General features: G+C 35.9%; 1 protein-coding gene across 4 annotated transcripts in view; it reads right to left on the reverse strand.

The window, feature by feature from the left end:
• Positions 1–9,697: 9,697 nt before the first annotated feature.
• RAB28 (RAB28, member RAS oncogene family) overlaps positions 9,698–27,878 on the reverse strand; it is a 64,017-nt gene continuing 45,836 nt past the window's right edge. The window contains exons 5-8 of one of the 4 annotated variants that reach the window (XM_027642923.1): positions 20,591–20,694; positions 17,650–17,727; positions 11,280–11,380; positions 9,698–10,369 (exon numbers count right to left, since the gene is read on the reverse strand). In XM_027642923.1, the coding sequence (XP_027498724.1) occupies positions 11,285–11,380; positions 17,650–17,727; positions 20,591–20,694 (278 nt within the window). In that variant the 3' untranslated portion in view covers positions 9,698–10,369; positions 11,280–11,284. Of the gene's footprint in view, positions 10,370–11,279; positions 11,381–12,500; positions 13,505–17,649; positions 17,728–20,590; positions 20,695–27,878 lie in introns of those variants that run through there. The other 3 variants (XR_003527581.1, XM_027642924.1, XM_027642927.1) reach the window with 3 other exon arrangements.

The following is a 27,878-nucleotide window of genomic DNA, read 5'->3' on the forward strand; positions in this document are numbered from 1 at the left end:
TAAAGTAGAGGAAGGATTTGAACTACTGTAGGCTGATACTACTGGGAGCATTCAAGTGCTTTGGTGAAATGACAATGAGAACTGGTTTGCACTCCTAATTTCCAGCCACCTTCCCATCGCCCTGCTTCCCACTGAAGCTCTTGTTGCACCATGTAATTAAAAGCAGAAGGTGAGCTCTTATCAGGCATGTCACTTTTGCACCACAGCACTGCAAGCAACAACATTCCAGTGGTCTGCAGGGCTCCTTGGACCTGCTTAATTTACTGTATCAATGTAGTGTGCATGGGCATAGCTTAGGGACAGATATATTTAACATTTACCACTAATAATTGCAGGCATTTCCAAATTTTAGCCACGTAATCTAATAGGTACTTCTAGCAGTACTGAAACCTTTGGCTTAAAACAGTAAATAGAGATAAGTGAGGAAAGAACCCAACATCTATCCAAAACTTTGCTAGCAGCAACTACCAAGAGATGCATATATGCACAAGTCTATGGAGGCTTTATATATCTATATACACACAGACATAGCTGTATAGTGTGAGCAACATAATGTCCTACTACAGTAGTAGCAATAGAAGAAACATTTACACTCAAAATTGTTGCTGTTGAGGATGACTGCAGTTGCCAAGTACTCAACAGAAACCACTGCTCTAATGAGTAGAACAGTTAAAGAAAAATAAATAAATACATTTTTTTAAAGTGGTTTTGGTACCTTTTTGGGTTTTATATAATTAATTAGGGAAAGGAACAGACCAGAAAAAGAAAACTAATTTTTTTTCTTTAATTCAAAAGAATCCCAAGGCTGACTAACGTAATTAGTTAACTCAGGCAAAGCATTCATCTATCCCCAAGCTTTGCCAGAATACCTCAGTGATCACCTGCGTTAGCCTTCAGCTGTCAGTTGTGCGTCTTCTGAGCAGAAATGAACAACATCTTTTAATGTTAATGGCTTGTACGATGTAAACAGCTAACCCTGCTGGGATAACTTTTATAAACTTGAGCCTATTTGTTACCTGAAATATACCTCGTCCAGGCCCATCCCAAGTATTTGGCTATAAGAGGGACACTGACAGCCTGCACACTTGCACAATGGAAGCATTGACAAGACTCCTAGATAATACAGCTCGATGCCTCCCATGTCTGAACAAGGTACCAGTCAAAACTACCACTCTGTCACAGTACACAAGCACAGGACATTCCCACAAATATCCACAGCTGTCCCACTGGATGGAGTACTGTGGTCACCCTGCAAAGAGTTCCAAAACACAGGCAGCTTAAGTGGTTTATACAAATGCACACAGCTCCTCCAATTCAGAGCCAGAGATTCTGCCAATTTCCATTGAAAATGCCCATCTGCAATATGCAGTTCCAAAAAAACTTAAAAGACATGGCAATCTGAATTTCTTAGTGAATAGGTATGAATTAGACTAGTAAGGCCCTATAAACACACAAAAAACAATTCAGCAATCCACCGTTTCTCATTACTCAGCACTTCTACCATGCTAGGGAATTCAGAATAGAGGAACAATCACATCCTCTTTGAATGGATACTGCAGCATCATAAGGAATACTACTCAAAAAGTCAGTTAATGAGGTCAGTGCCTGCAAGAAGATCTGGATTCAAACTTTCTCAAAGCTGAGTCAGAAACATAGCCATGATCAGAATACCTTTCCTATTGGAGAATAATTCACTTCTTTATAGCAGGAAATCTGTAAGTCTGACAAATCTTCCGTAGTAATAGATCTCTGGTTCTGTAAAATTCCAAAGAGAAATACAGGAAAGTTGTAAAATGCAGTTTCCACATATAAACTGATCTCTGAAAAACACCTTTACCCTCCTTCTTTCTTCCCAGTTAAGTTCCCTGCTGATGATTCAAACCAGGTACAGCAAACTGCTTTAATTAACTTCATACTCAGAAACAAATAATGATGCTTCTAAGAACTTAGCTTGCTTGTAGCCTTCTGCAACATGACAGGAAAGTTATTTTTCACATGCTGAATGACAAAGAGGATTTTTACCAGTAGCAGATCATTGTTTATGACTGGGGAATCTTCATGGATTACAGTTGCCATAAACTACCACGTATCTGTTGGCAGCATAAATGTTTTGCCATAATAGGCAAATCCATAGTTGCAAATATCTGCACCATGGTTTAGTAAATTAGTGCCTCTTATACTGGTTTGCAGTTAGGTGCCAGAAAATGTTGAAAGTTGTTGAATTTACTTGCTAGACAAATACCTCAAAGCACACTTGGAGTGGTATTTGTATCACTGTTTCCTCCTCATATGAACAGACATTGGAATTAATATTCTTTTACGCTTTGGGGACGAAGTTTGACCTCATCCTTGCTACTCCAGTCTAGGAAAATAGAAAATGCTAAGAATCTGACTCAGAAAACTCGAACTTTTTTTAACAAAAGCTGCTAAACGTGCCTTGACAGAGAAATTTGAATAATGGACGTTCGTGTGCACAGAGGGTAGTAACGACTTATGAGTAGCCACTTTGAAGTATCTGGATACAAAAGGAGTTAAAGGACTTTATCATATTACAAAATACAGGGCCAACAACCCACTTCTTGTGCTGAAACCATCCAGCATTTCTCTACCTTTCCACATGGCCACTCTACAGATCAATACAGGACTTGATACCAAACACCCTGCCTGGACCCTGACCACAGTCTTCTTTCATGTACATGATTTAGGCCACTATGCACACAAACCCACCTTTATTTTGAAATTGTTGCATTTTACATGAGTGTGTTTTGTCTCTGGAGGGCATGGATTTCTCACTACTGGGTATCAATTATTCTGAGGGTTTCCCTCATATTTATTTTAGTGAAGATCTAGTAAGAGGGCTAAATCATATGGACTCGTATACATCTTTTTGCAGTACATGCAAAGGTAGCAACAATAGAAGACAGAATTAGATATAATACAACAGCACAAGTGTAATGTAGAAAGTAGTTATATAGCAGCTGCAAGAATCTGGACTTGCTCTGCATGTGGAATGGGAACATTCACCTGATATTTTCAGACTTCCACAGCCTGGATAGTGCCCAACCTGAATCAGTATGGTTAGTGAGTCTGCACTGCAACAAGCTTCTCAACCAAAGAGGAAAGGACTGCCCACAGCAGGAGGATGCAGAAACATCCAACCTATTGTCACAACTACAACAACTACAGTAAGTTTACACTCGCCTGAAAAAAATAATAATAGTAATTTAAAAAGTCAGTTGGTGCTTATCCAAAAGGCAATGGAAGACATTCAACTGCTGCTTGCATGTACAAATCAAACTAATTGTATCTCGGTCAATTAACTTACACTTCCCTGATTGCAAAATATGGCTGAACCTTCTCCAAGCCTGCTCAGCTGCACTTCAGCATCACCACTACCTGTCACCTCAGTCTCTGCTGTTGGGGACCTGGCTGGCACCAGGTGCCCTTGAGAGCAGCAATTGGGAAGCCATCTTAGCAGCTCAGCTGCTGACAGAGTTAAACTGTTAACTTTCAAAGGCTGGCCATTTAGTCAGAAAGATTAGCAGAACCATAGGAAAAAAAAAATAGGGAGCACACTTTCAAGACTCCTGATTGTATTCAAGCTTAATCAGCTCAAACGCAATTTTAATTGTGTTTAATTTGAGAATGTGTAACCTGTTGAGCACAGGTTTATTTGCATCCCTGAATTTCTGGGTGATAAAACCAGGAAAAAGGTTAAACTGAAAGACTTGCATTTCCTTTCTTACATCAGTGTATGGTTCCTGGGGAATATGATCCGTTTTCTTGTAGTTTATGGTAGGTTGTGAGCTCATTCCCTGTTATAAATGGGTTGTCTGTATAATTGTTACCAATTAGATGCAAATTGCTCCTAAATGGCACAGACAGCCCATTTATGCCAAACATTGGTTTACACTTTGCTCTCTTTCCAAGACAGTGGGGAGATAAAAGAGCAATTGGATTGATGAGTGGGATGTCAAAATTTTTCTCCAGTTTCCATTATGCAGTTATACATTGCCTCACCATTCTTTGACAAATACTGGAATATATCCAGAAATCACACTTCATTTTTTCCAAGATGGTGATCAAATACCTCCCCAAATCTGAGCAAGAAGTACCAGCTCTTGTTTATCCTCCATGTCAGATCTGCAATTCAGACACTACAAATGGGAACTTGATATGTTTTCCTGCACTATCAGTCGGAATTCAGTTTGCAACGAGGCTTGCCAAGCACTGCCAGATTCTTTTCTGTTTCTGATTCATTATGGATCTGAGGAGCATTTGTTCCAAAAACAGCAACTTGCCCAATGTCAAGTACATTGTGATCACAAAACTGAACCATATTTCAACTTTTTTCAATTTTCATATCATTCATGCTAGAGAAAATATCAGAAAAGCAATTGAACATATGAGAAACACCTTTTTTCATTTTTTTTCTTTTTAACTTGGGAGTGGCTTTAGTTTATACTCTTCACAATGGGTAAAAAATTTAAGAAACAACACTGAAATTCCTGAAAGAACTTTAGCCTCAAAGGCATTTATTTCAATGCAGCCAGAATTTCTGTGTCAGCAAAGTATGACAGAACGCATTTAGCTTCAAGTGTGTACTTAAATAGCATAGACTTCAAGGGAACTTAAATACACGCTTAATTTTGAGCATATGCTTAAGTGCTTTTGGTGAATAGTATTGAACCACAGAATTCACTTCTTTTTTTAAAGGAGAGAATGCTTTCCAAAGCAACATTTACTTTTCAGGGCACGGTGTGTGTCTTTTAAATCCTCCTTTGATGTTTCTTGGTCTACTTTGTTTTTAAAAGCTCACCAGAAATCAAAAAGGATTAGTAGGTCATGATCCTCCAAGCTACCTGGTATGGATCAGCCCAGGAAAGGACAGAAACGGAGCTTAGTTAGCAAGGAAAAAATGTTTGCCTGAAGCAGTTTGCAGGACGTTTTCTGAGGCATGAATTAAGTAAAAACAGTTTGGTATTTTATTTTGCATTTATAATCATTCTCATTCTAAACAATATTTTAAATAAGAAAAGTGGAAAGCAGGATATGGGATATGTAGCAGATCGGAACAAGCAAATATTATTATTAATGTGTATTAAATTTCTTCAACTATGCCAGCGATATTTCATACAACATAAGCAGTTTTTTCCACTCAAAAGAAAAATTGTCCTAAACCAAAGTCTACTTACTATGTTTTGATTTTTAAATGGAGACTTGAATTAATATTTTTTTAAAAACATAGATTGCTAATATGGCATTAGAGAGTAGAAGTAGAGAAAGTCTTGAAACCGTTATTAAAAAAAATTCTGGATTCCTACTTCCATCAGAATTCAGTACCCTAAATGTGGTATCTGAGCAAACACAAGCTCTTGACCTCAAGTCTATATTCTTCTCCGAGGTTCGTCCACCAGGATAAGGACTGCTGTGTAGCGGTTAAATACAAAACAAACCTGAAAATTGGTACCTTCTGAGATTTGGTTCTGACCAGCTTTTGAAACAAGATTGCTTTCAGTCAATCAGTTATTTCAGCACTTGACATCACCCCCACATAAAACAAGGCAAATGGCCAATTAGCTAACTGGAAGTTTTCCAGTTCAAAATGGTGCCAAAATGAATGAAGATGAAGTGGACTAGGAAAAAAAAAAAAAAGTTTAAATTGGCTGAACAGTCAGCTCTCTATGGGAAGCTGAAAATAGAAATCAGTTCATGGAACTCAGGAGCTTCACTATCTTCTATTTGGGGAAGATCAAACTTCGGCATTTGCAAGTTAAACAGGGATCCCCAAGGCTTCTAGAGAGTACTTTATAAAAAGAGGTTTTATACAGGACCTGTGTATTTTGCAAGTTAAACTTCAGCACATTAAATTCTAATCACATTCTATTCATAGCATGTGAATTCAGAGTATAATTTTGCTTCTTACGGATAATTATCTGGACTGGAGTTTTAATCTCATACGTATGCCATTACCCCTATGCAAACATGGATAAATTTTGGCTTTTTCTTTTCAGCAGTATTCAGCTTTTTTGACGTTTTAAGTGGTTAGCAGTTGGTTTTAAAAAAAGATAGCCTAAAGAAATCAGATTATATGTTAAGCAGTAGTGCTTGAACTGAGAAAGAAAATAATACAGCACCATACAATAACCTCTTTGCTGGGGAACTAATGTGCAAATTCCAGAACGAAAAGTAGTTAATCATGTAGCATTGTAAATATAATTTTTATAAAAGTCAATGCTGCTTTAAATACATCTATCAGGACCCTCATACAAACTGTTAAGCTACATCAGAAATGAATGCAAGTATTCTAAACAGGAAAAAATCCCCTGAAGAAAATTTCCCATTATTACAAATTTTTCAATTATGTTAAAGAATAGTACTTTAGTCTTCTGTCAATGACAAAATGCAAGCAGCACAGTAAAGTTCTAGTTAGATATACCAACATTTACCTTCTAAACAGTGCTCTCTACTACAACTTTGTAAAAGTGTCATGAACATCATGAAACAAAGATTACAAACCTTTTGTGAAAAAACAACCATATTCCTAACATAAACGTAAAAAGGAAAAATACAACTGCAATTTATCTAAAATTGCCATCATCACGAAAAAGCAGAATAACCAACTTCAAATATTACTATGATATTTTTCATATTTTCCAGGCTATCAGGTTCATTATCAGGTGCACCTGCTGACAAGTAAATTAGCTCTGCATTTAAAAAAACTGCCTGATGCAAAAGCCCTTTACTTCCAGTGAAACCCAAGCAATGATTTAAAGAAGAGAGGTTTTTTGGATGCCTAATTATGCAGATAGTACTGACAATTTTCAAATTCCTCAAAAGAGCACCCTTCACATAATGATCCTAGTGACCTCGCATGTGTCTAAAACTTTAAAAAAAAAAAGTTATTCTGGTTAAAAAGCAGGCTCATGTGGGTTTATGATCTCTATGAACTGTTAAAAGAACACTGTATTCAGAGACATCATGAGCTCATCACAGGTTCTGGCACTCACAGCAGCTGATGGTAAGGGAAAATACCTTCACACTGTTGTCTGTGAAAGATATTCAATCAGATTCCACCAAACTTTTGAAACACAAAGGACAGTAAGTTGCATGAGCCTAATAACACTTCATATCTGCGTTTGAAAAGCACTGGTATTCTAACATAGAGCCAGGCACAACGTACCTACTGGTATCCACTGCGTCACACGAGACTGACCCAAGCAGCTGAACTTAGCAACAATCTTTAACTGTGGAGCTGTTAGCGAGATGATTAGTTACAACAGCTCTGAGCAGGCAGATCACTTCACCAGTGTGGATCTGTGTAAGATCAGAGCCTGAACACGTTTCTTCCCTTCATCTGGCCTCCGCTTCAGGAAAAAACATGCTTCCCTCACCCCATCCCACTCCCCATGTCACTGGACATTAAGCATATGTCGCCTCACTTTTGGAAAGCATTGCATTATTTAACTTTGTTACTGTTTGCTGAATTGCTTTCAACCAATTCTCACCTGGGAAAAAACTTTTAAGCACATTAATATGGTACATGATTCAACTCCACCATATGTGAATCCCGTGAATCAGTAGCAGGACGTTACCTATGGAAGGCGACCGGAGGCAGGGCAGTGGCTCGCTTGTCTTCCCCTACACACTTCTCTAACTAAATTTGCTTCTCTCCCTCCAGTCACCAGAGAGCCCTTGCCTTCCCTGCAGAACAGTGTCTACTACCTCTCTCCATATTGCTTAATCCCCCAGAATTATGTCTGACCTTTCTGCTCAGCCTGGAGGAACTTGGGCCGTAGTGCCAGCAAAGGCACTGCTGAATCTTCAACCACAGCTGCTGCAGCACTTCAAAGGCAGCTACCACAGCTAAGGATTTAGGCTGCAGCTGGAATCCGGAGGCTTGACGTGGGGTCCCCAGGGCTGAGTGAAAAGAGCAAAGCTCATTTGTAAGGATTAAAATGTGGACAGGTAATGGATCTCAATGGGGCAAGAAGGGTAGGGAAAAGCAGAGAGAGTGGAAGTCAGTATACAATACAAAAAATCTGAGGAGGTTAAGAGGGGCAGCAAAAGGAGGGGCTGGGGGCATGGAAGACCCGAGATTCCTGGTTAGCGTAAATAATATACATGTACGTTAGGGAGGAAGAATGAATGCAGTGTGGAAATGTAAACAAAAATATCTTCAGAGAAGGTAGGCCTTTAACATAGCAGTTGGTGAAAAGATCAATGGGAATAAAACACAAAAGGATGTACAAGTCAAAGACAGCCAGAGAAACAGGCACTGAGAATAAAAAATCGTGATGAGATCGAGACAAAATCTATCTATAAATGAGCTTGAAGTGGGACATGTGTAACATCTTTCATACTGCAGGATTACCTCAAATGCAAAGTTTTTTACTATTCAGGGTAATAATGGGCTCAGCATATCAACTCATGAAAAAGCAGTCTTTTGAAAAACAAAATTACAGAAGTCTTTAAGACCATGCTACATATTACTTGAGAAGCAGGACTATGAAGCTGACAGACATGGACTAGAGAAAGATGGCTCCAGCCATCTGCCTGAGCCAGGTTGTGCTCAGCTCCTCAGAGAGGGGGCTGTTCTTGTCAAGAGTTGAACATATGGGCAGCTTTCAGGGCACGAACACACCAGAAAATCTGAAGGTTCAAAAAAACTTTCCACCTGCTTTGGACGCCATAAATTTGTGAAATTTACCAACTACTTTAGAAAAACTCTTTGAAGAGAAGTTCTCATCTGGTGGTAGTGGAAGAGAATTCACCTTACAGTTAACTACACGGTAAAGCCAGGCAGTGGGACATGAACTTCATGGGACAGGAGCAAGAACAGTCTGTAAGCCCAGAATAAATAATTTACTGGAAATCCACACCTACCTTAGTGTAGGATAATTTCTCAATATCTTAGCTGCTTTCTTAGAATTCCCACATATGAATGATAAAATATTACACATTAAGTCATACCATGGAGTTATAAAACCATGTGGCAAGCTAACAAATCACACTTTTTTGCCATCTGCAATCTTTTTTTAACATGGTTAAAACAGTTCAACTATTTTATTAAGCCACTAATTGTTTAATTGTTCCAGTTATTAAGCCTGAACAGTTTAATAGGAACATTCACTTGAAGAACCTCGTAATTTTCCACTTGTGATATATAAGCTTCCTTCACAGCCTCATTAATTTTCTGCATCTCCAAATGTTTTCTTGTAGTTATAAGAAAGCACAATCCAGAGTTTAAATAGGAAAAGAATTCTAGTTTGGAATTGAGATAGCTTAATTTTTTTTTCAGTCCTTAGCTTTCTGTTCAGATGTGCCAGTAGAGAACTGCATGCCTAAGAGACCGCTAGAAAAGGAACGGAAGAGAAGTGTACAGGGCAGACAGCTTTTTATTTGTCATTTACTCTGAATTAGAAAGAAAAGAATACCAGGAGAAAAGTCATTCTGTTAACTATTTAAAGTGACCAATCCTAATTGATCTATCAACAGTTTCTAATGCATGTTGAATATATCACTCAACATTTACAGACCAAACTGTTGACTGAGATTCATCCATATGCATAGACATATGAGCTCATCTATTACTGTAAGAAGTGATGCTGCTATAGTAATAAAAATACACAAAACCACTAGCATTTTTAGAGCATCCATAGAGACAACTTGAGACTTAAAAAAAGTAACTATTTTTATAATAACTTTATTTCAAGCACTGTTTGTCACTGGATACAATTCATACATTTTATGCTAGGTATATATATTAATGGAACACTTTAGAAATTATCCCTAGATAAAATATATTACATGATTAAAATTATTCCAGTAATAGTTTTTCCAAGTTACATTTTGCTGAGTCTTAGTTCAGACCACAGGAGAAAAAAATATTAAAAATGCTTTGGCAAAATTCCCTTCCATAGTAATGTCTGTAAAAGCATTTTGAATGCAGGGTTGCTTCATCCATTTTTATTCTGGTATCAGTCAAACAGACAGGAGGAAACATATAAACAGTTATACCATTATACAGTTTTATTTAAATATAATTTAAAAGAATATAGATCTTAATTTTTCAAAATATGTGTTGTCACATTTTAATTTCAGTCAGCCAAAAAACTGGCTGACGCTTCCTAATGGACAACGGCGCAACACCTTTCTGAAACCTCTAATTGCATTGTTGCGCTGGTCACTGTTAAAACAAAATTCTGGGTAATCCCAGAGCCTGTGTCAAGGCAGGAGGACTGCAAAGGTATCAAACCAGAGAAGAACAGCATGGTCATTGAACTGCACACATGGAGCTTCTAGGAGGATTAACGGATCTCGTCACAGGCTCCTGACTGTAGTTGACAATATCTGCCTTCACCACCCTCTGTCACAAAAGAAAACACAGTAACAATCAGAAAATACTGTCTTCATGTTGGCAAAGCATTCAACAGATATTTTAATATGAAACATGAAGGAAAAATAACAGTTAAAACAGGAGGTTTGTCCTTACCCTACAGAAAGTCTTATCAGGTGCTAATTCTCGTTCTATCAGTTTGTCCATACTAAGCAAAAGCAATTGCCTTGGTAGGTTTTCACAGCACTACAAATGGAACATGACTTTTTTGCCAAACAGTAAAGACAGTTCTACTTTCATGAAAATTCTTTTGTATGAAAATAATAGAACTATTTGTTTGCAAAGATGGTACCATTTGTTCTTTAAGAATAACTGCTTAAATTGTAATTGGAAACTGTACCTAAGTTTTTGTTCCCGTCGTTACTCAAAGCACTTCACCAGAAAATATGGACAGAATTCAAAGAATATTTCAAATACAGACCTGTTTCACTAAAACCTTTGACAAGCATACTGGCTAAAGACTAAATTAATATAAAAAGAAGCTCTGCATACCATAAATATGTATTTTCCAATACAGATATAACAGATACTACCTATACTATTCACAAAGCAATTGATAAGACTAATGGTCTCTCCTACATGAGGAGAAGGAAATGAGAATATTTTCTGTCCATCTCCATCTGAGACAGCTATGCAATACTTTGAATGCACAGCACTGAATACAGTAACACAAAGTATTTCAAGGTTTCTATGAACTATCTGGTTATTAGAAACACTGTGTAATTAATTGTACACAGAGTTCCAAATTAATATATTGAGTATTACAAGTGCTTACATATCTAAAACATAATTTTCCAATAGAACTTACTGTAACACTTGTTCCTTCACATAACAGCAATGCACTTTATAAAAAGAAACCACCCAAGTTTTCCATCAATACCTGAACTACTGCATTGAGCAGATTTTGCTCTGGCAGTTGGAAGTGTTCTGAGGTTGGTTATCTTCTTCAGGATATTTCACTAGTTCTGCCCTGACAACATGCTGTTAACCATGTATCAACATGATGGATAGAGGGCAAGGAGAAGAATGTAAAAAGAAAAGAGAAGGAAAACAATGGAGAGATTAATCAGAAGTTGAAAAGTATGAATTAATAACATAAGAAGACTACGCAGAAGCAAAATGAATGCATTTTCTGGCCTTAGGCTGATATAAGAGCAACATGTCTGGCTGAAAGCGGCTCCAGGGCTGCTCCTCAAGCTTCTCCAAGGAGATGCCCTTTCAAAGCACCAAAGTGAAAGGTCCATGCAATCAACAAAAGTGTATTAAATAGCAAGAGAAAGGACAGAATTAAAAGGTAGGCGATTCAGTGGGAGAAAGATGACAATGGCCTATTCCTCCTTTAAGTCTAAGATAAATACTACATTGTCAGCTTGTAACAAGTGCAGTAGCCTTACACAAGCATCTTTTTAAGTAATGTAACAATTACATTATACCTAAATATATAATCCAAACCAGGGACATAAATTAAGAACCTCATATTGAAATGCTCCACGCTTTGATTTTGTCTTTACTTCATATAAAAGGTTCTCATTTTTCTCCTTAAAGACAAACAAAACTGTTAAAAGCTTTTCATTATTAATGCTGTGTTCATGCAAAGGGAAGTAAAATTCATGTAACAATTTCAGCAAAGGAGGAGCAGAGGAGGTACGACTGCTGTGAAAGATACAGTAAACCAGTTTAATATTTTTTTCCTAAATTCTTCAACTTTCATGCTACATACCTTCAAGGTTAAAATGAACAAATGAATAAATACTATTATTTTAAAGGAAACAATGTATAAACTGGATTATATGCATATATAAACAGTATATGTTAAAGATTACCTCTGTAAATAAAACCTTTATGTCAAGCAAACAACAATAACTGAATTGTCTGGTAAGGGACCTGGATTTATTAGCTGCTGAAGTACTCTTCTCGAGTTTAATTGATCACATTCATATTATCTTATCTAGTGGACAACACTCATGATTTACTGGACTCCTGGCCCGATGTTATCAAGGGAAAGGTTTCCAAATCCCATGTAAGGCAGTAAGTAGTAGTTTTAGCATTAAACAGTGTTATCTGACCTCACAGGACCTAGTTTCTTCATACCAACCTTTTGACTAGAGCTGAGGGGGAAAAAAAAAAAAGAAAAAATAGTCTTGCAATCAGTAGGCAATTAATTGTTCCTCAAAACATTGGTCTAAATCCCATCCTGTAAACACAGGCAGGTTAGTGACCCATGCTTAGGCACACTGTAGCAAGAAACTGACTATCATAAATGACTCGGATTTTCTAAAGGAATTTCATCCAAATAAGACTAAAAAAATACCACTGCAACATTTCTTTTATTAACTTCATGGTAATTAAAAAAGTGGGCCTCTTTGCATCAGTTTCTATGTGAGGCGTATCATTGCCTTGGTTCAAATCACTGTCAGTAATGAGAAACAACCTTTCTTGGTGCAGGTGCTCTGTATTCCAGGTCTGACTTATCTGCCAAACATTTTATTGTACAAGGCTGGTGCACACACACTAATTTGCTGAATTGGCATTTAGTTAGAGAGAAAACTACACATCATTTACAAAAATGCTAGCTCTTGCCAATGCCAAGGAACAAAGCTGTACCCCATGCAGTTTTTACACTACGGTTGAAAGTAAAAAATATAGAAAGAAAAACATTTGATTAGTAAAGGAGCTATTTCCTCAAATTTCATCAGACCCTTGCAATTTAAAAGGAAGAGTATTTTGAGGACTGAAAATAAGTTCAGAAACTGCAATTTTCTTACTTTGGAACCGTTCCATTTCAAAAAACATGCTCTGCTTTCCAGTCACGCATAAAGAGTAATCTAGTTCTTTGTTTCACCACAGTTTTGTCCAAATAAAGGTTTGATTAAGAGTCATCTCAGCATGTTAACAGACAAGGGTTAGTAGCTTTAGCTGAGATAGTTTAAAAACTTACCACCCTCAAATGTCTGTCCTATTCCTCTGCTGGAGATCATTGCTGCCAAAGGAGAGTTGGTGGAATGTAATGTGTACTTGCACCTCATCCACTTCAGCACAAAATCTGGCAGCTTCACTTTGAAACAACTTTCAGCGGCAGTTTAAGCTAAACTGCTCAACTTCACCCTGATGTGGCCAAAGCACATGATCACCTTCCATTTTCTGATTCTGCTGTGGGAGCGATACATTCCAGCAAAAGGGCAGTAGCAAATAGCTTGGGTTGCATTAATATCTTAAACTGCTGCAGCTGCTGTCTAAAACAATGCAGGGTAAATATAACTCAATTTCTAAGGCTTCTTCTTGCAGTTAATTAACAGAAGTTGTGCTGCTAATTTGAAAGGGACCAAGAACCCCACCCATTTTTCACAAGAGCTTCTGCAGTTCTGCCAGTCGTCAAAGCTCAAAAAGTCATGAGCCAAACTCCACTAACTCATTCAAGTTAAAATAATGGGATTCCTATTACTTTTTTCTATCCACCTATGAGTCACATCTAAGATCTTCCTAGTGACTGTGACAGTTATAATTGATTCTAAACATGACACATACGATCTTCAGGCATAAAATCAAGAGTGGTAGAAATAATTTATAAAGCATATTCTCAATACGAGACAATAAAACATGATTCGCACAAAGCATTTGACTGCTGGCATTTTACACAAACTCAGTATTTCATCTTATTCTTTGTTACCACCTAGACTGAATGAACATATCCCCACATACTCTGACAAACACATTCAGACAGCAACCTTCTCAGTTTTCAAAATGAGGAAATCTCACATTACAAAAAAATACAGAAAATTCAAATATATAATCCAGCATGTAAGTTGTGCACATTTATAAAAACTACAATGTTTAATTTAAAGATTAAATCCAAATCAACACTTTAAGGATGAGTCACACTGGGTATTGTGTTGTTTCTATTTGATTCTTTATAGCACTTTTCTAGCATCCATCTATTTACCAATCGACTTTTACAGTCCAGTAGTCAGAGTATTCAACGCCTAAAAATTTTAAGGAACACATTTACATAACTGTTCCACAATTTAAGGAAGTCCTGTGCCCATTTTATCAATGGAATAGGGAAAAAAAACCCCATCACCACACTAAGGTACCTGTACCCGTCATATAAGAGTATATGGTAAACCAGAAATCTATAATGGCAACATCATCTAACACCACATCCTTCCAGCCATGAGACCAGCTCCATGCCTTTGGGAAACAGCATCTGCATATTACTTTAATTAGGCTTTTGTACTGCAGACTAATGAATTTCTCTCAAGACATGCCCTTCTAGTCATCTCCTCAAGGAAATGAACGTTAAAGTTTTCTTTCTCCAGTTTTATCTAGAGATTTTCCCTTTTCTGTCTTAAGAAGTGATGTGGGTAGTTGGTTCTATATGAAAACAAGCCTTAAGATACAGCTAACAGACTCCAATACAATTCCCATTGGTTCCTGACTTAAACTGGGGAAATTCTTACAGCCCCCTCAAAATAACACTCTCAAAGGAAGCGAATGTTTTACTGGTAAAAAAGAGTTATTGCTTGTTTGGAGTAGATTGAAATTATGCTCAATTAACAGAACTTTGCAAATCAGGCAGTTGCTTTCCAGCTCTTACTCTGTAGCTACATGCACAGTGTAGCACTAGTGACTTCTGCTGCATCTGAAAGGGAACAGTGAAGTTTCTTTTCTGTCCAAGTCTATTTACTTGCTTTGTTTCTTCTTTCATTGTTTGTTGGGGGAGAGGGAGTTTGGATGGGTTTTGTTGTTTTGGTTTTTTTAATTGTTCTTGGTCTTGGGTTTTCAGGGATGTTTTTACCTTTTTTTAATCACTAGAGCCCGGATTCACATTAACAGTAATGTGTGCCACAGTGAGTATTTAATTTATGCATATTAACCATTTTTAAGTTATTGCTAATGCTACTTGTGTAATGTTTACTTTGATCCACATATTGCATATTCCATTGATCTGCTCAACAAAGTTAAAAATTAATTACAATACTAAGGTAGAAGGAAGCCTACTTATAGCTGATATCAATTTGACATAGAAAGTTATGTACTCTTGAGTCGAAGCTATGTAGAGGTTCTTACTTTAGAAAAAAACTAAACACAGGCACATTCTTTAGAAAGCTACAACTTTCTGTATAACCCTTTTTATCATAGTCTCCTTTAAATTTAAGGTATTTGCATACCTTTCTACAACCTTATACCTGTGTTACAGAACACAACACCACACAGCACAGAGAGGTCTAAAGCTGATCTTCCAGTGCTAGCTAAATGACCAAGGAATAATTAGAGAACTCTATATGCTCAACCATTTATATCTAAATAATCAGAGAGCTCAGAACAGATGGATGGTACCTCAGTAGTACTAGATCATTGAGAAGACACACTCAGTATTTCTCTACCTATAAATTACAGCTTTTTGAAGATACTTTGCTTGATGGGTATGCTCTGTAAGTATATTTTACAATTTCACTGTTTGCAATACAGTTTTCTAGTTAACCACTTCAACACAGATTGTAAACACTGCTGTGGCAAAACACTTTCAGAAATTACATATTTATTGTATATTTCAAAAAGCAGGAGACCAAGCTGCATAAAAGAAATGTTTGGCCTTTTTATTTTAAATAAACTTGTTGACTTAATTTTGTGGTACTTGTTTAATACTGGTAGTAACTAGCAGTTCCAGGATATTACGCCATTAAAACAGCAACCTTTTGGTTCAATAAGTAAATTCAAATAATTGCAATCTCAAACGTCATTATGCAGGATTGCCTCAGTAGCATAATCTTTGCTTTTGAGGTTTCTGAAACTGGGTTTGTAGAAAAACTTTTTGGTTTAAACCTATGCACACAGTCTTACTGGCAGAAAAGTTATTTTTAGAAGCAGAAACTAGAAAGAAGAAAGTGGCAAAGGAAAAGGGGTTATATTAGAAAACCTCTTGCTTGCTTGCTTATTTGAAGAATTAACACATTTTTGATCTCCTAAATTTTACTGATAAAAACCAGTTGACTTCCAACTCTGGTACATACACTTAAGCAAGTGTTCACATTTTAAATCATATAGTTACAGTTCAAATTTTTAAAAATAGTGAAAACACCTTTTTCCAATTAATTTATATGGTGCTAAACCAATGCTCTCATTAGAGCCACTTTGCATACAGCAATTACTGAACAGTATGAAGTGCAACAAAGCTCTGCTACAGTTTGGAGCAGGACATGCAGCAGGTTTGCCACATGTTTACAGTAGAATCCCTATATTTACATCCCTGCCTAACACAAACCAATGTAAAAGATGGGGGACAACCTTCCCGACAACTTTCCTACCCATCACTGGGAAACATTCTCCTGTCTCTCAGCCCTTTTGTACAGAGGAAATGGAAGAAACCCCCTAAGATAACACTCATAATACAAAGAACAAAACACAAAACGCAAGGGCAGAAATTACACAGCTCCTTTAGGGGGAGATTACTGGGGACTGGTACAGTGAGAAATATCATTGCAGATGGAAGGGAGCCATAATAGCTACTCAAAAAGCATGATTCCACAAGTCTATCTGCTCTTGAGAATGGGTATATTGAACCAGAATAGGATTCTGGTTTCAGAATTTGCACTTCCGAATAAAAAGGGAAATAATGACCTTACAAAGCCAACTGTCCTTCCCCAAGGCAGATGGTCACTACTGAGGTCCTGTATTACACAGGTACACAGAGAAGACTAAGACCTAAGATTAACCAAACAAAGGATTTGACATAGTTAACTCCTGACTGACAAATAATAAATTTTGCTCTATGACTGCAATGAATATTGATTTACAACATTTCCACTCCCAGAAGCTCATGCCTTCTGTGACTTAAATTTGTAGTGTTCTAAAATGAGATTTGTTTTTAAATGCATATAGAATTAAAAAGGAATGATTGTCATTAAAACTGCATCGGACATGAATGTACAGTATTTAATGTATATATAAGAATATCTTCCTTGCTACCTATATATGCATATATATACAGAGACTCAAGTGCTATTTCTAAAAAAAATCCCTAAAACTCAAGTTTTTCCTTAATTTTTTGAACATGTTTTTTGTTGTCTCAGCAAGTTTATCCTGATGGATAAATAAAGAATTATTTTATTTTCAAAAAGTTGTGAAATTAAATCATTATCTTCAGAACAACATATGAAGATTGATTTAAAGGACAGCAATTAATACGCAATTAGATTATTTTTAATAGTAAATAAAATACCAAGGAAAATTAAGTATTTGTGGAAAATCACCTGTGATTGTTCCAACTCTGCTTTGTTTAATTTGATGCCGAGTATGTCAGCAGCAATTCTCTGAAAACACAGGAAGACCTATGGAAAAAAAATAAATTGCATTTAAATGATTAAAACCAGACATCCTTGAGGTTCTTTCAAATATATCAAACCATACTTGAACTGTAAACAATGAGATATACAAAATTATGACCTGTGCAAAGCAGATCTGAAAATAACCTCATCTGGTACTTTCAATTTTGTTTAAAAATTTGAGAAAATAACTCAACAATGGTACAAGGAATGAACAGTATGCTGGATTGTTAAGCAACACTTCTACTCTGCCTCCAGAGACCTAAGTTTAAACAAGCTTTTACACAGCCCACCTCTCAAATACTACTCTCAGTGCTATAAAATATGAATAAGGGTATTCACTAATGTTTAGCACAAAAATATATTACTAGTGTGTTGTGCAATAGAGGAGTTGATTTCTGAAATTGAGAACAACAGAACTGTGCATCAACATCACCAAAATCTCTACTACACACATTTTAAAAAACAGAATTATGAAAGAGCTCTGAAGAGTCTTACAAAACATTATTTACACTGAACAGAGGTATTTAGAACAAACAAGATGTGGTACGGCCTGCAGCAGCAACGTCGCAGAGTTAGACTCTGGACATTTAATACATAATACTGGGTGGCAAAGCTATCTTAAATAACTCCTTTAATTCATCTCAAGGTAATCCACCTATCTTACTGTTTAGGCAACTGCATTTTAAATGAGATTAAAGAACACAACAGATGTTCAAGAGGAGCAGCTTAAGCTTGCACTGCTGCTGAACACTTATTGTGAAGCTACATATTATATTTTATCTATTGGGCTGTTCATCTGAGCTCACGATCTAAACTACTAACAAACATTGGTTTTCATCATGCAGCTGCCACCCCCAAAAGGTAAAGCCTGTGTATGTGTTCTCAGTCATTTTCCAATTTTGAGAGAAAATTCTGTAAATAACATTTTCACAATCTCTTATACCCGAGATAGAAACCAGTAACAAATTAGTGGCACAATCAACAAACTCTGGTAGCTTCCAAAACAATTGCTCTTCCTCTGAACTACATGGTCTAGTACTGGTCTGTTCTACTAACATCCACACAACATGACAGCAAACACTGAACAGAAATTCTGCGGTCCAGAGACCTCCTTTAACCCACACCAAGATCTCAGGTGTTCTGAGATACATCATCTGCCCTGAAGACACTCAGTGCACAAAACATCAGGCTCAAGTTCAGTGCTTTGGTTACACGATTTGATGGACAGCAAGACAGCTAGCTGTATACTAAACCTTTCATGAAATTTTTTCTCCCCTGAGGAGACTTTAGGGCTTTTATATGTACATAAAATCATTTTTTGCAAACAAATCTGTTGGAAAGATCCGAAGTAAACAAAAAAAAAAAACATTTATCTTAACTGAGCAAAACTCCTTTAGTCTATATTCACCTTAGCAATGGTTGGCCTCTTCTTAAATCAGTGTCTAGGATAAAAACCCCATCCTTTCTACACAACTACCAAAACATATGAAAATTCTGAAAAGTCAGTGTGCAGTAACAGTGAAAGGGCTAATTCAAATTTACACTGAAACTAAGTTTACATTGAAACTAAAAATGAGCTACTGTAAACTACTTCTTTTCTTAGTAGATATTTAGGCAGAGATTTCTGGTTAATGCTTTGTAGGTATGTTCAGATTTACTTTTGTTTTTTAACAGTAAGTTATGAAAAGTACAATAAGTATATATAGTGTAATGATGCTGTAATTCATTAACCAATTAAAAAGATATAATGAAGATTCCTTTATAATTTGTAATGATAAATATGCCAATGTTATAAAATGAACTGATTTTTCTCCTTATCACCAAATCCCACAGAAAGGTTGTCTCCTTGAGAAAAGAATACATTTTATCAGATGCACATTTGAGTGAAGTATTATAAAATTTTTCTCTGTTTCTAGTATAAAAAGCCTGTACTTTCCTACTTTAAACAAAAAATTATGCCAAACATTTAACACAAACTATACAGAGAATCACAACTCACTGCATTTATAACAGCAGTATTGTTATACTTTACAGAAAAACTATTATCTTATAAAATTAGGCAGTCCACTGCAGAAGTTTCATCAAAGACCTTAAACCAGCAAGTGATTCCATTTGTGTAACAGAACTATACTTCCATGTAATTGAACATGGTCTAACTCTTCAATAACATAAAAATAAAGTAAATTTTGTTGTCAACAGTAATATTAAGGAGACAGATACAAGACTCTCTTATGGAAATGACAAACATATTAGGCAAGTGACATAAATCAAGTAAAACAATACAATGTGATTTAATTTGACTGATGGTGTCAACTGAAAAGGAATGTTTTCTTTCGTATGCGTCCAACTAAAACAAATAACCCAGTTAGCTCAGAGTCAAAAGACTGTTCAAAAATGCACTCTGCCAAGCATCTGCTACGAATGTCAGAATGTTCAAATTTCAATAGGCCTGCAGAGGGAGTGTTTCTCATGGCTCAGGACTCATATTAAAAACTTTGACTGCAATAGGGTCTTGTCACATTATTTAGCAATTGTTGGAAGTTTCTATACATAGGATTCCACCTGGAATGAATATATTTAACTACAGGCTGACAGCAGAGATTTAGCTGGTCTCAGTTCTCAAACTGACATGTAAGCTAGACCACTTCCATTAAAATCTGTATCTCAAACTGAAAATCAGACAAAAAGCCACTGTAATTTAATAAGGATAATATACACTCATAGAAAGATCTATTTTTCATGCAACTAGAGAAGCAACAAAGAACCTGCAGCAGCCCAAATTCTCAAAGGTTTGTTATGTGAAGTACAATAAAGCTGCTGCATCTTGAAAAAAAAAGACATCTAGAAGTTTCTTTTTCTTACTTACAGAATCTCCTGTCTTGGCTGACACAAAATGGCTACTGAAATTGTTTTCCTGACAAAATCGCTGGTGCTTGTCAGATTTCACTGTGCGCATATGCTCCAAGTCAACTAAAAATAAGTTGAAGAAAGGAAAAATTATTACACTGGAGCCCATTTAGTTACCTGTCTTAGAAATTATTCATTGGAAACAACATCAGATGTAGTATTTTCCTTTACAGGTGTATGCAAATGCAAGCGTCTTTTTATAATCATTTGCCAAAATAAAGGTAATGAATTACATCAGATTAATTTTATTTGCAAAACTAAAATGAAAACACAATTAAAACTGTACGGACAAAAGCAACGAATTCGTATCTCAAAAAAAGGACAAATTTGTTTCTGGATACACTAAAACAATTTGTAATAATTTTACTGCTAACGACATATGAAAATGAGACAGAACTAAATATTGCATATTCTGTTTGCAAGCATGATTCATATTGGGGATTCCAATGTAAGGTAAAGACTTTTACAAAATAAAGTTCACTGAGTACATCTGAATCGACACATTTTTCCTAAGTAAAAAACGTAAATGAGTTACAAAGAATTTTATTGAAGAACATGGCAAAGCAAAAGCATTCACTATAATAAAAAAATTAACTGAGTAAAAACAGTGATCCTTAGTTACCTATATATCAAACTTTAAATTCTATAAAGGTATGGTTCAGAAAATTTAAAAAAGTAAAATGCACATTTTGAGAGGCACACATATTTCCATTTTTATCATTTTACAACCACTGAAAGCAGAGAAAAGCTTTCAAACTCTATTTTATGTTGAAAAGCACTGGTTGCTTCCAAAACCTCATGGAACTCAAGTCTTGCACAGGTTTTATTGTGTACATTCCAGTTTCTCCAAACCTGATCCTAAGGTAATTGGAAACTATATTGAACAGTTTCTCTTTTTTTATTGCATTACGGTTTCTATAAGGCTGTTGACTCAATGTAGTCAAATTATAAGGCAAATATATTCAGAAGGATTTAAGGACAACCAGGCTCTTTGAGTCAATACAGGAAAAAAAAACTTAAACTGATTTCCTGAGGAAGGGACCCAACTGACTTGTAAAAACTTGTAAATTTGCAAATCTAGTAAGCCTGTATAATAGTGTCATTTGATTATCAGCTGAAAAAATGCTCTCCTACTACATAAAAGGTTTTATTTTTAAATGATATTGGAGGTCTTTAATTTGTAGGCTCTGGAGATTTTCTCGTGGAGATTTTTAGTCTAACAGCGGATTCCTACACTCTATTTATACTGCTTACCTTGGTTAATGTGGAGTTTTTGCCACATAGTACTGTTCCTTGCACATCAGTAAGGCCTTGTTCATAAGAACAGGCCTAAAATCATCCAGTTACCACAGACATTAATTTGTAAAGGACTAAAATACTAAGCTATTAACACTAACATTTGTAGTATGGTTTTTCCATAATACTAAATGTTGAGCATATAATATAGTTTCATTTTAAAAAAAAGGAAGAACAAATACATTTACTAAAATAAAACCCAAAGTCAGTAACAATTTTGTTAAAAACTTGTGCAATCACTTAACTTTTTCCTCTGAAAAATAACTACCATGAGAGAGACTCTTTTGAAATGCTTTTAAGAATAAAATACAGCATACTGCCTAAAACATTTCATTGTTAACTATTATTTTTATGCTTCACATATTAGCTTCAAGTGCAGCTTGGAAAACACAACAGTGAGATTACTCCTTTGGGAAAAATAAATATATATTTTCTTTATTTTTATTTCATGAGCTTTTAAAGGAACTTTGACCCCACCTCCAGATTTTGCTCATTGTATTTCTTTGACTATGCTTGAATTCCAAACACCTACAGTGTGATAAAAACACCTACAGTTATGATAAAAATAGATAGATAGATAGATAGATAGATAGATAGACAGTATTTACACTATATTCCTCTAACATACCATGACTTGCTTACATAACTTCACAAAGACAAGTTCACAATTTACAATCTCTAAACTCTCCTTCCCAGGAAGGGAAGAATGGAGAGTGGATGAAAAGGCTAAAAGGCTGACAAATTTTAAGGAAGAAATTGGAAATCATATCCTCAAATGCCTCATCTTCTATGAAGAAACATCAAGAATACTATATGGTCAGGGGAGCACATACTTTACTACAGCAGAGAAATTAAAGCACACAAGATTGTAGAAACTAACAGACTGAAAGTGAAAAATCAAGGTGAAATTATGTTTCTAAATTTTGTGTAGTTCTCAGTCCTTCTCCCACTTACAAATATTGCACCTTATTTCTCCTGAATTTCAGGCAGTCTGCTGTGAACTGTACAGTCATTGTTATGCCAGATGACTGCCAGGTGAGTGTCCATCACACATTCTCTGCCCACAGTCATCCCAGGTAATTCATGTTACATCAGCTCTTGGTGAAAAAGGGCAGTTTTAGTACAAGAAAGAGTTTCAACTGTTAATAAATATTTAAATATACAAAATTGCAGTTTGCAGTCAATGAAGGGCAGTGATCCTAACTCCAATTCCTTTGCATTGCCCATAGGCCAAGGGCACAATCAGAGTTACTGAAGATCAGCTAAAAGATGTGAATAGTTACCCTCCAGTCCTTTTTTCTGAATATCTGACACTGGTCAGCTCGACAGGCAGAATTCTTAGCACACCAGGAGAAATGTCTTGTTCAGCTTTTATTTAGACATCACAGTAAAAAGACTTTAAAGAGAGTTTTGGAGGAGAAAAATTATTTCCTAAAAAAGATGTTTATAAGGAAAGCAGGGATTTTATAGAAAGAAAACTAACAGCTGGCCAATAAGGACTCATATGATGAGCCAATTAGCAGCAAGAATAGCTATCTTGGGATGAAGGATGATATGAGGATACACTTAAACCATGAAAAGTTTAAAGGCAAGGACAATTAAATTTTGGACAGAAAGAAAGCGAGTAAGATACATAAATACAGTTTGATTTTACAAACCAGGAAAATGATCTTGCAGAATATTCTAAATGACTAGATAACATGTCACTGGCCAAGAAAAAAGGAATTACTGAAATTAAGATCCAAAATGAGAACATTTTAACTGTGGTAATGGGTATGATAGGCCATATCTAACAAAGGTCTCAAAGAAAGCATCTGCAAGATTTGGCCACACATCAAACATAAACATTTAGAGAAAGGCCCAAAGTGAAGTTTAAGTGCCAGATGGTACAGTTATCCTCCTCATCTGAAGGGAATGAGAAAGAAGACAACAGCGGGGCAAAATTAATAGCTTCATTTTTACCAAGTAGAATATAAACTGAACAGCTAGAGATTCACAATGGGATGTATAAAGGACACAAGGTCACAAGTTTGAAAAGTGAAAAGAGATTTAACTATTTGCAAATAGTGAATCTGAACAGCACACAAATGTTGCAAATCAGTTGTTTGGGTCAAGTGCTTGAATACAAGTTCTGCTAACTACATTAATAAATTATGTTTCCTGACCATGAAAAGCTAAAGTAAGCCCAGGGTGTGTAAACTTTGGAGAATGCAGTGAGGGTATTTCTTTGATCTACCATTTCAAAAATTCTAAGCTTCTTAAAAACAGGACCAACAGGCAGAAAGGGTAGTTAAAAGTATAAATTAGCAAAGCAATAGTTAAAATGTCAATTCCTTGGCTAGAAGGAACATTATATTACTATACTTATTATATACTTATATTTGCATGAAGTGGAATACTTCAACTCAAATCAGGAGAAGCAGAAGGACATCATGAGCAATGGAGGAAAGAGGGGGTCACAGTACTATCTCCCTGACTGGCCTGATGAGGACAGGAAAAAGGGGCTCATCAGCCCCAAAAGTACCTTTGAAATCCCTTTCTAAGAAAAGGCATCCACAATACGGACCGTTGTAGTTTTGCTCATCTTTATGCCTGAAATGCACACTAAAAATCTCAAGCAACAACTACAAAAAAAACCCCAGGGTTGCCAGATATTCTCCAAACATTATCTCCATTGCCTTACTTAACCTCTCCTGCAATCCGTCAAGAGCCCATCCTGTTGATTCTCTAAAATAAGACTAAACATTCACCTTTAAGCTTGTCTAGTACGAAGAGTCATTTCAATTAAAGCTAGCAAGATAAATTGCTGTTCCATACCTAAGAGATCTATACACATCTGTGTGTACAGGTCTCCCATAAAGACATCGGCACAACAAAAATAGGTTAGAAAATTCAGGAATTCAGACAGGACTCTGACCAAGCCAAACAGATCCAAGTCAAACTCTCCCCTCCAAGAATAAACCAGCAGAGATCAGCAAAAGTAGGTAAGGCTTACTAAAATACTTGCTCCTCACGAATTCCAGAGAGTTCAATTTTGATTTATAGGTGAGATTAAACAGAGATCTAGTAAGGTAAAAAAAAGAAAACAGAATGAGGAGAGAAGTATGGAACTCCCACAGAAATCCCAAGGATACTCCCTTTAAGGCATTCCTGAAGATGTCCCGAAAATTCCTGCAAAGAAAACCAACTCTATCCCAGCCAAAACCAGCACAGTAGAAAAAAAACAGATAAGAACAACACTGCAGAATTTAGGTAAGCAAAGAGATGCAAACACCATCACAGCCACCTTTGTGGAGAGCAAGTGGTATTTCAAAGAAGACAAGGACAAAACAGTAATTTTAAGTTAGAACCAGACAGACTTGATTAGGTTACATCTTCAGGTGACTGTTTATACAAACATTTTCACTACCATTCAAATTGCTACTATATATCACTTATTTGCAGTGAAAAGCTGATAAGACAATGTTAAATCAAAATGGGAAAGGTATCTTAAATTACTGCAAGGCTAGCTATCTATCCAATGATTAATAAATTCTGAGCAAACATTTGAGACAGCAAAAACTGTTCTTCAAAGTCAAAACTCCATATGAATTTAGAAATTAAGAGTAAGTCTCTGAAATTTCAGTTTATTGGGCAGTAGCAAGGGAACAAAAAAATCTTAGAAAGTGCTAGATAAAACACAAATGGGTGCTTTACAATCTACCCACACTCAGCCATTCAACAGCAATTCAGTCTTGATTGAATAGTTCTGCTGCTTTTGACTTAAGACTCTGAAACCACTAAGGGTAAATAAATTGATGTCAAATTTGTTTCTCTTACACTATTTAGATATATGTGTAATTCCATAAGATAAAAAATGGCCTGCAATGAGCCACATAGCACCACTGTGCAGGAACAACCATTTACATTCCAATACACCCTATCTATGTGGAAAACCAATGGTCAGGTATCATAAATATTACTTTAACTCACCTGCTTCGCTAAACTAGCTAGAACAAATATAATCAGCTCACCAGAGTTTGCTTTGAGGAATAAAGTGTGATATCAAACCCCAGAACTGCACTGTCTTAAAATTAAGGCAATAATAAAATATATGTAACAATTTACCAGAGTAATAAAACTGGTACAAACACAAAGCCAGTAAGCATTTTAAAATATGTATTTTCAGTTACAAGAATGATCAATGTTCTGGTTTTATAATCTTTCAAAATTATACAAATAAATAACTGCACATTTTCTAAAAAGACAACAGAACATCATTTATGCAGAATGTAAAGGCTGCTACTCATTCTATTTATCTCCCTTTCCCACAGGACTGCCAGTCTCTTCTTTCATAACATCACTGGAGAAGAACTCCATGTAAAACTACAGGGGTTTTTCAAGTAAGAAAACATCCATTTTGCATGAATCTTCCCTTCATGTAATTCTGGAAGAAACACAAATAGATAACTTGCACAGGTACTTCCAAACACCTGAGAAAATAGTGACATTACTTGCTGAGAATGGCATGAACAGCTGAGTGCCACACATAACACATGTGAAGTAAGTCTGACTGTTTAAATTTGTTGGCATTCCTCCTGGATAGTGAGATTACACTTGCAAACTGTAAGCCCTTTCAAACGATTATACCAGTGATAACTAACCTAACCACTTTCTAAACCTTATGTATTAAAAGAAACATGACAGTTCAGAGTGTTTCAGTAAAGGGACGTCTCTCCACCCAAATCTGACCATCTTTCACTTCCAGACCTTGAATTGTAATAACTGCAAGGGATTCTGTTGCAAAGGGGTAGTTCTGTTTAAGATGAACTTTTTTTTTATTGATAACAGTATTTTCCATTAAAACTGGTATTAGTACATAAATGAAGTTACAACTCTCTAGTTTGTTAATTATCTTACATATTATAACTATTTCATATTTCAATATAATTAAGGGTAGTTTTAAAGTTATGAGTAAATATCTTTATTAATTTATCGTACCACACAAAAATATATTCTTTTATAGTATGCTGTGAAAAATGAAATATAAATCTTTCTGCAAAGCACTTGCAGCTGTGCACACAAGGTATACAATTACATAATGTTTAAATAATGAGCTATCACGATTAGCCCACACAGACATGACAAGTAAAATGCTCTAATAATTTATTAATTTGATTTACATGTGCTTAAAATTATGTACACATTTTCTCTTCTGAAAATACTTCAGGGTCATAAAAAAGGGGGCTATATACGTATATGACAATGCGTTTTTCATCCTATTTTTTTGTATAATTTCAGACTGATTTCCGTAAGAACAAACCTAGCTTGAGCAACTGAAGACCTAACAGACTGAAGACAACAATAGTGTCATACAGCATTAATACATGCTGCTCAACAAATGCAGTCAGTTTAACTCCAGAGTGTGAAGGTTCTGCTTCTCCCATGCATCATCAAATGTGCGTGAAAAAAGGAATAAAAAGGGATTTCTCCAAGAGGTGACAAATATCCACTATTCTAAAGAATAAACCAGAAATCAAGCTGAACACTGAGAGCAGCATTCTAGGCAACAGGATTTACTTTCCAGATCATCAGACCTCTATGCTGTAGCATGCCAGCAGAGAATAGCTTAGCAGGTCCCACTGCTCTGGCCAGAAGGAACCCTCTCAGGCTTCTTCTACCATAAGCAACATTACCCAATCTTAATCGAATTCTACCATCAATCCAAAGAAAAAAAAAAAAAGAGCAAGAAAAAAAAAACCTCTCTAGCTTTTTATTGCATAGCTTACCAGTAACCTACTGCTTTCCAACTAAAAGATGGAGCTATTTCATTACGTTTTAGTATTTAAAGAATATTTCAATAGGTTACTTAGAACTTAAAGTCAGTGTACTTTAATTTCCTATTTAGACACAGAGCTTCTTTCTGTGTAAATAAAAAAAAATCTAATTTCTGGTGGTATTAATAATTATTA

The sequence above is a fragment of the Corapipo altera genome, unplaced genomic scaffold (genome assembly GCF_003945725.1).
Source record: "Corapipo altera isolate COAL_440 unplaced genomic scaffold, ASM394572v1 22, whole genome shotgun sequence".
In the NCBI taxonomy this organism is placed as follows: Eukaryota; Metazoa; Chordata; class Aves; order Passeriformes; family Pipridae; genus Corapipo; species Corapipo altera.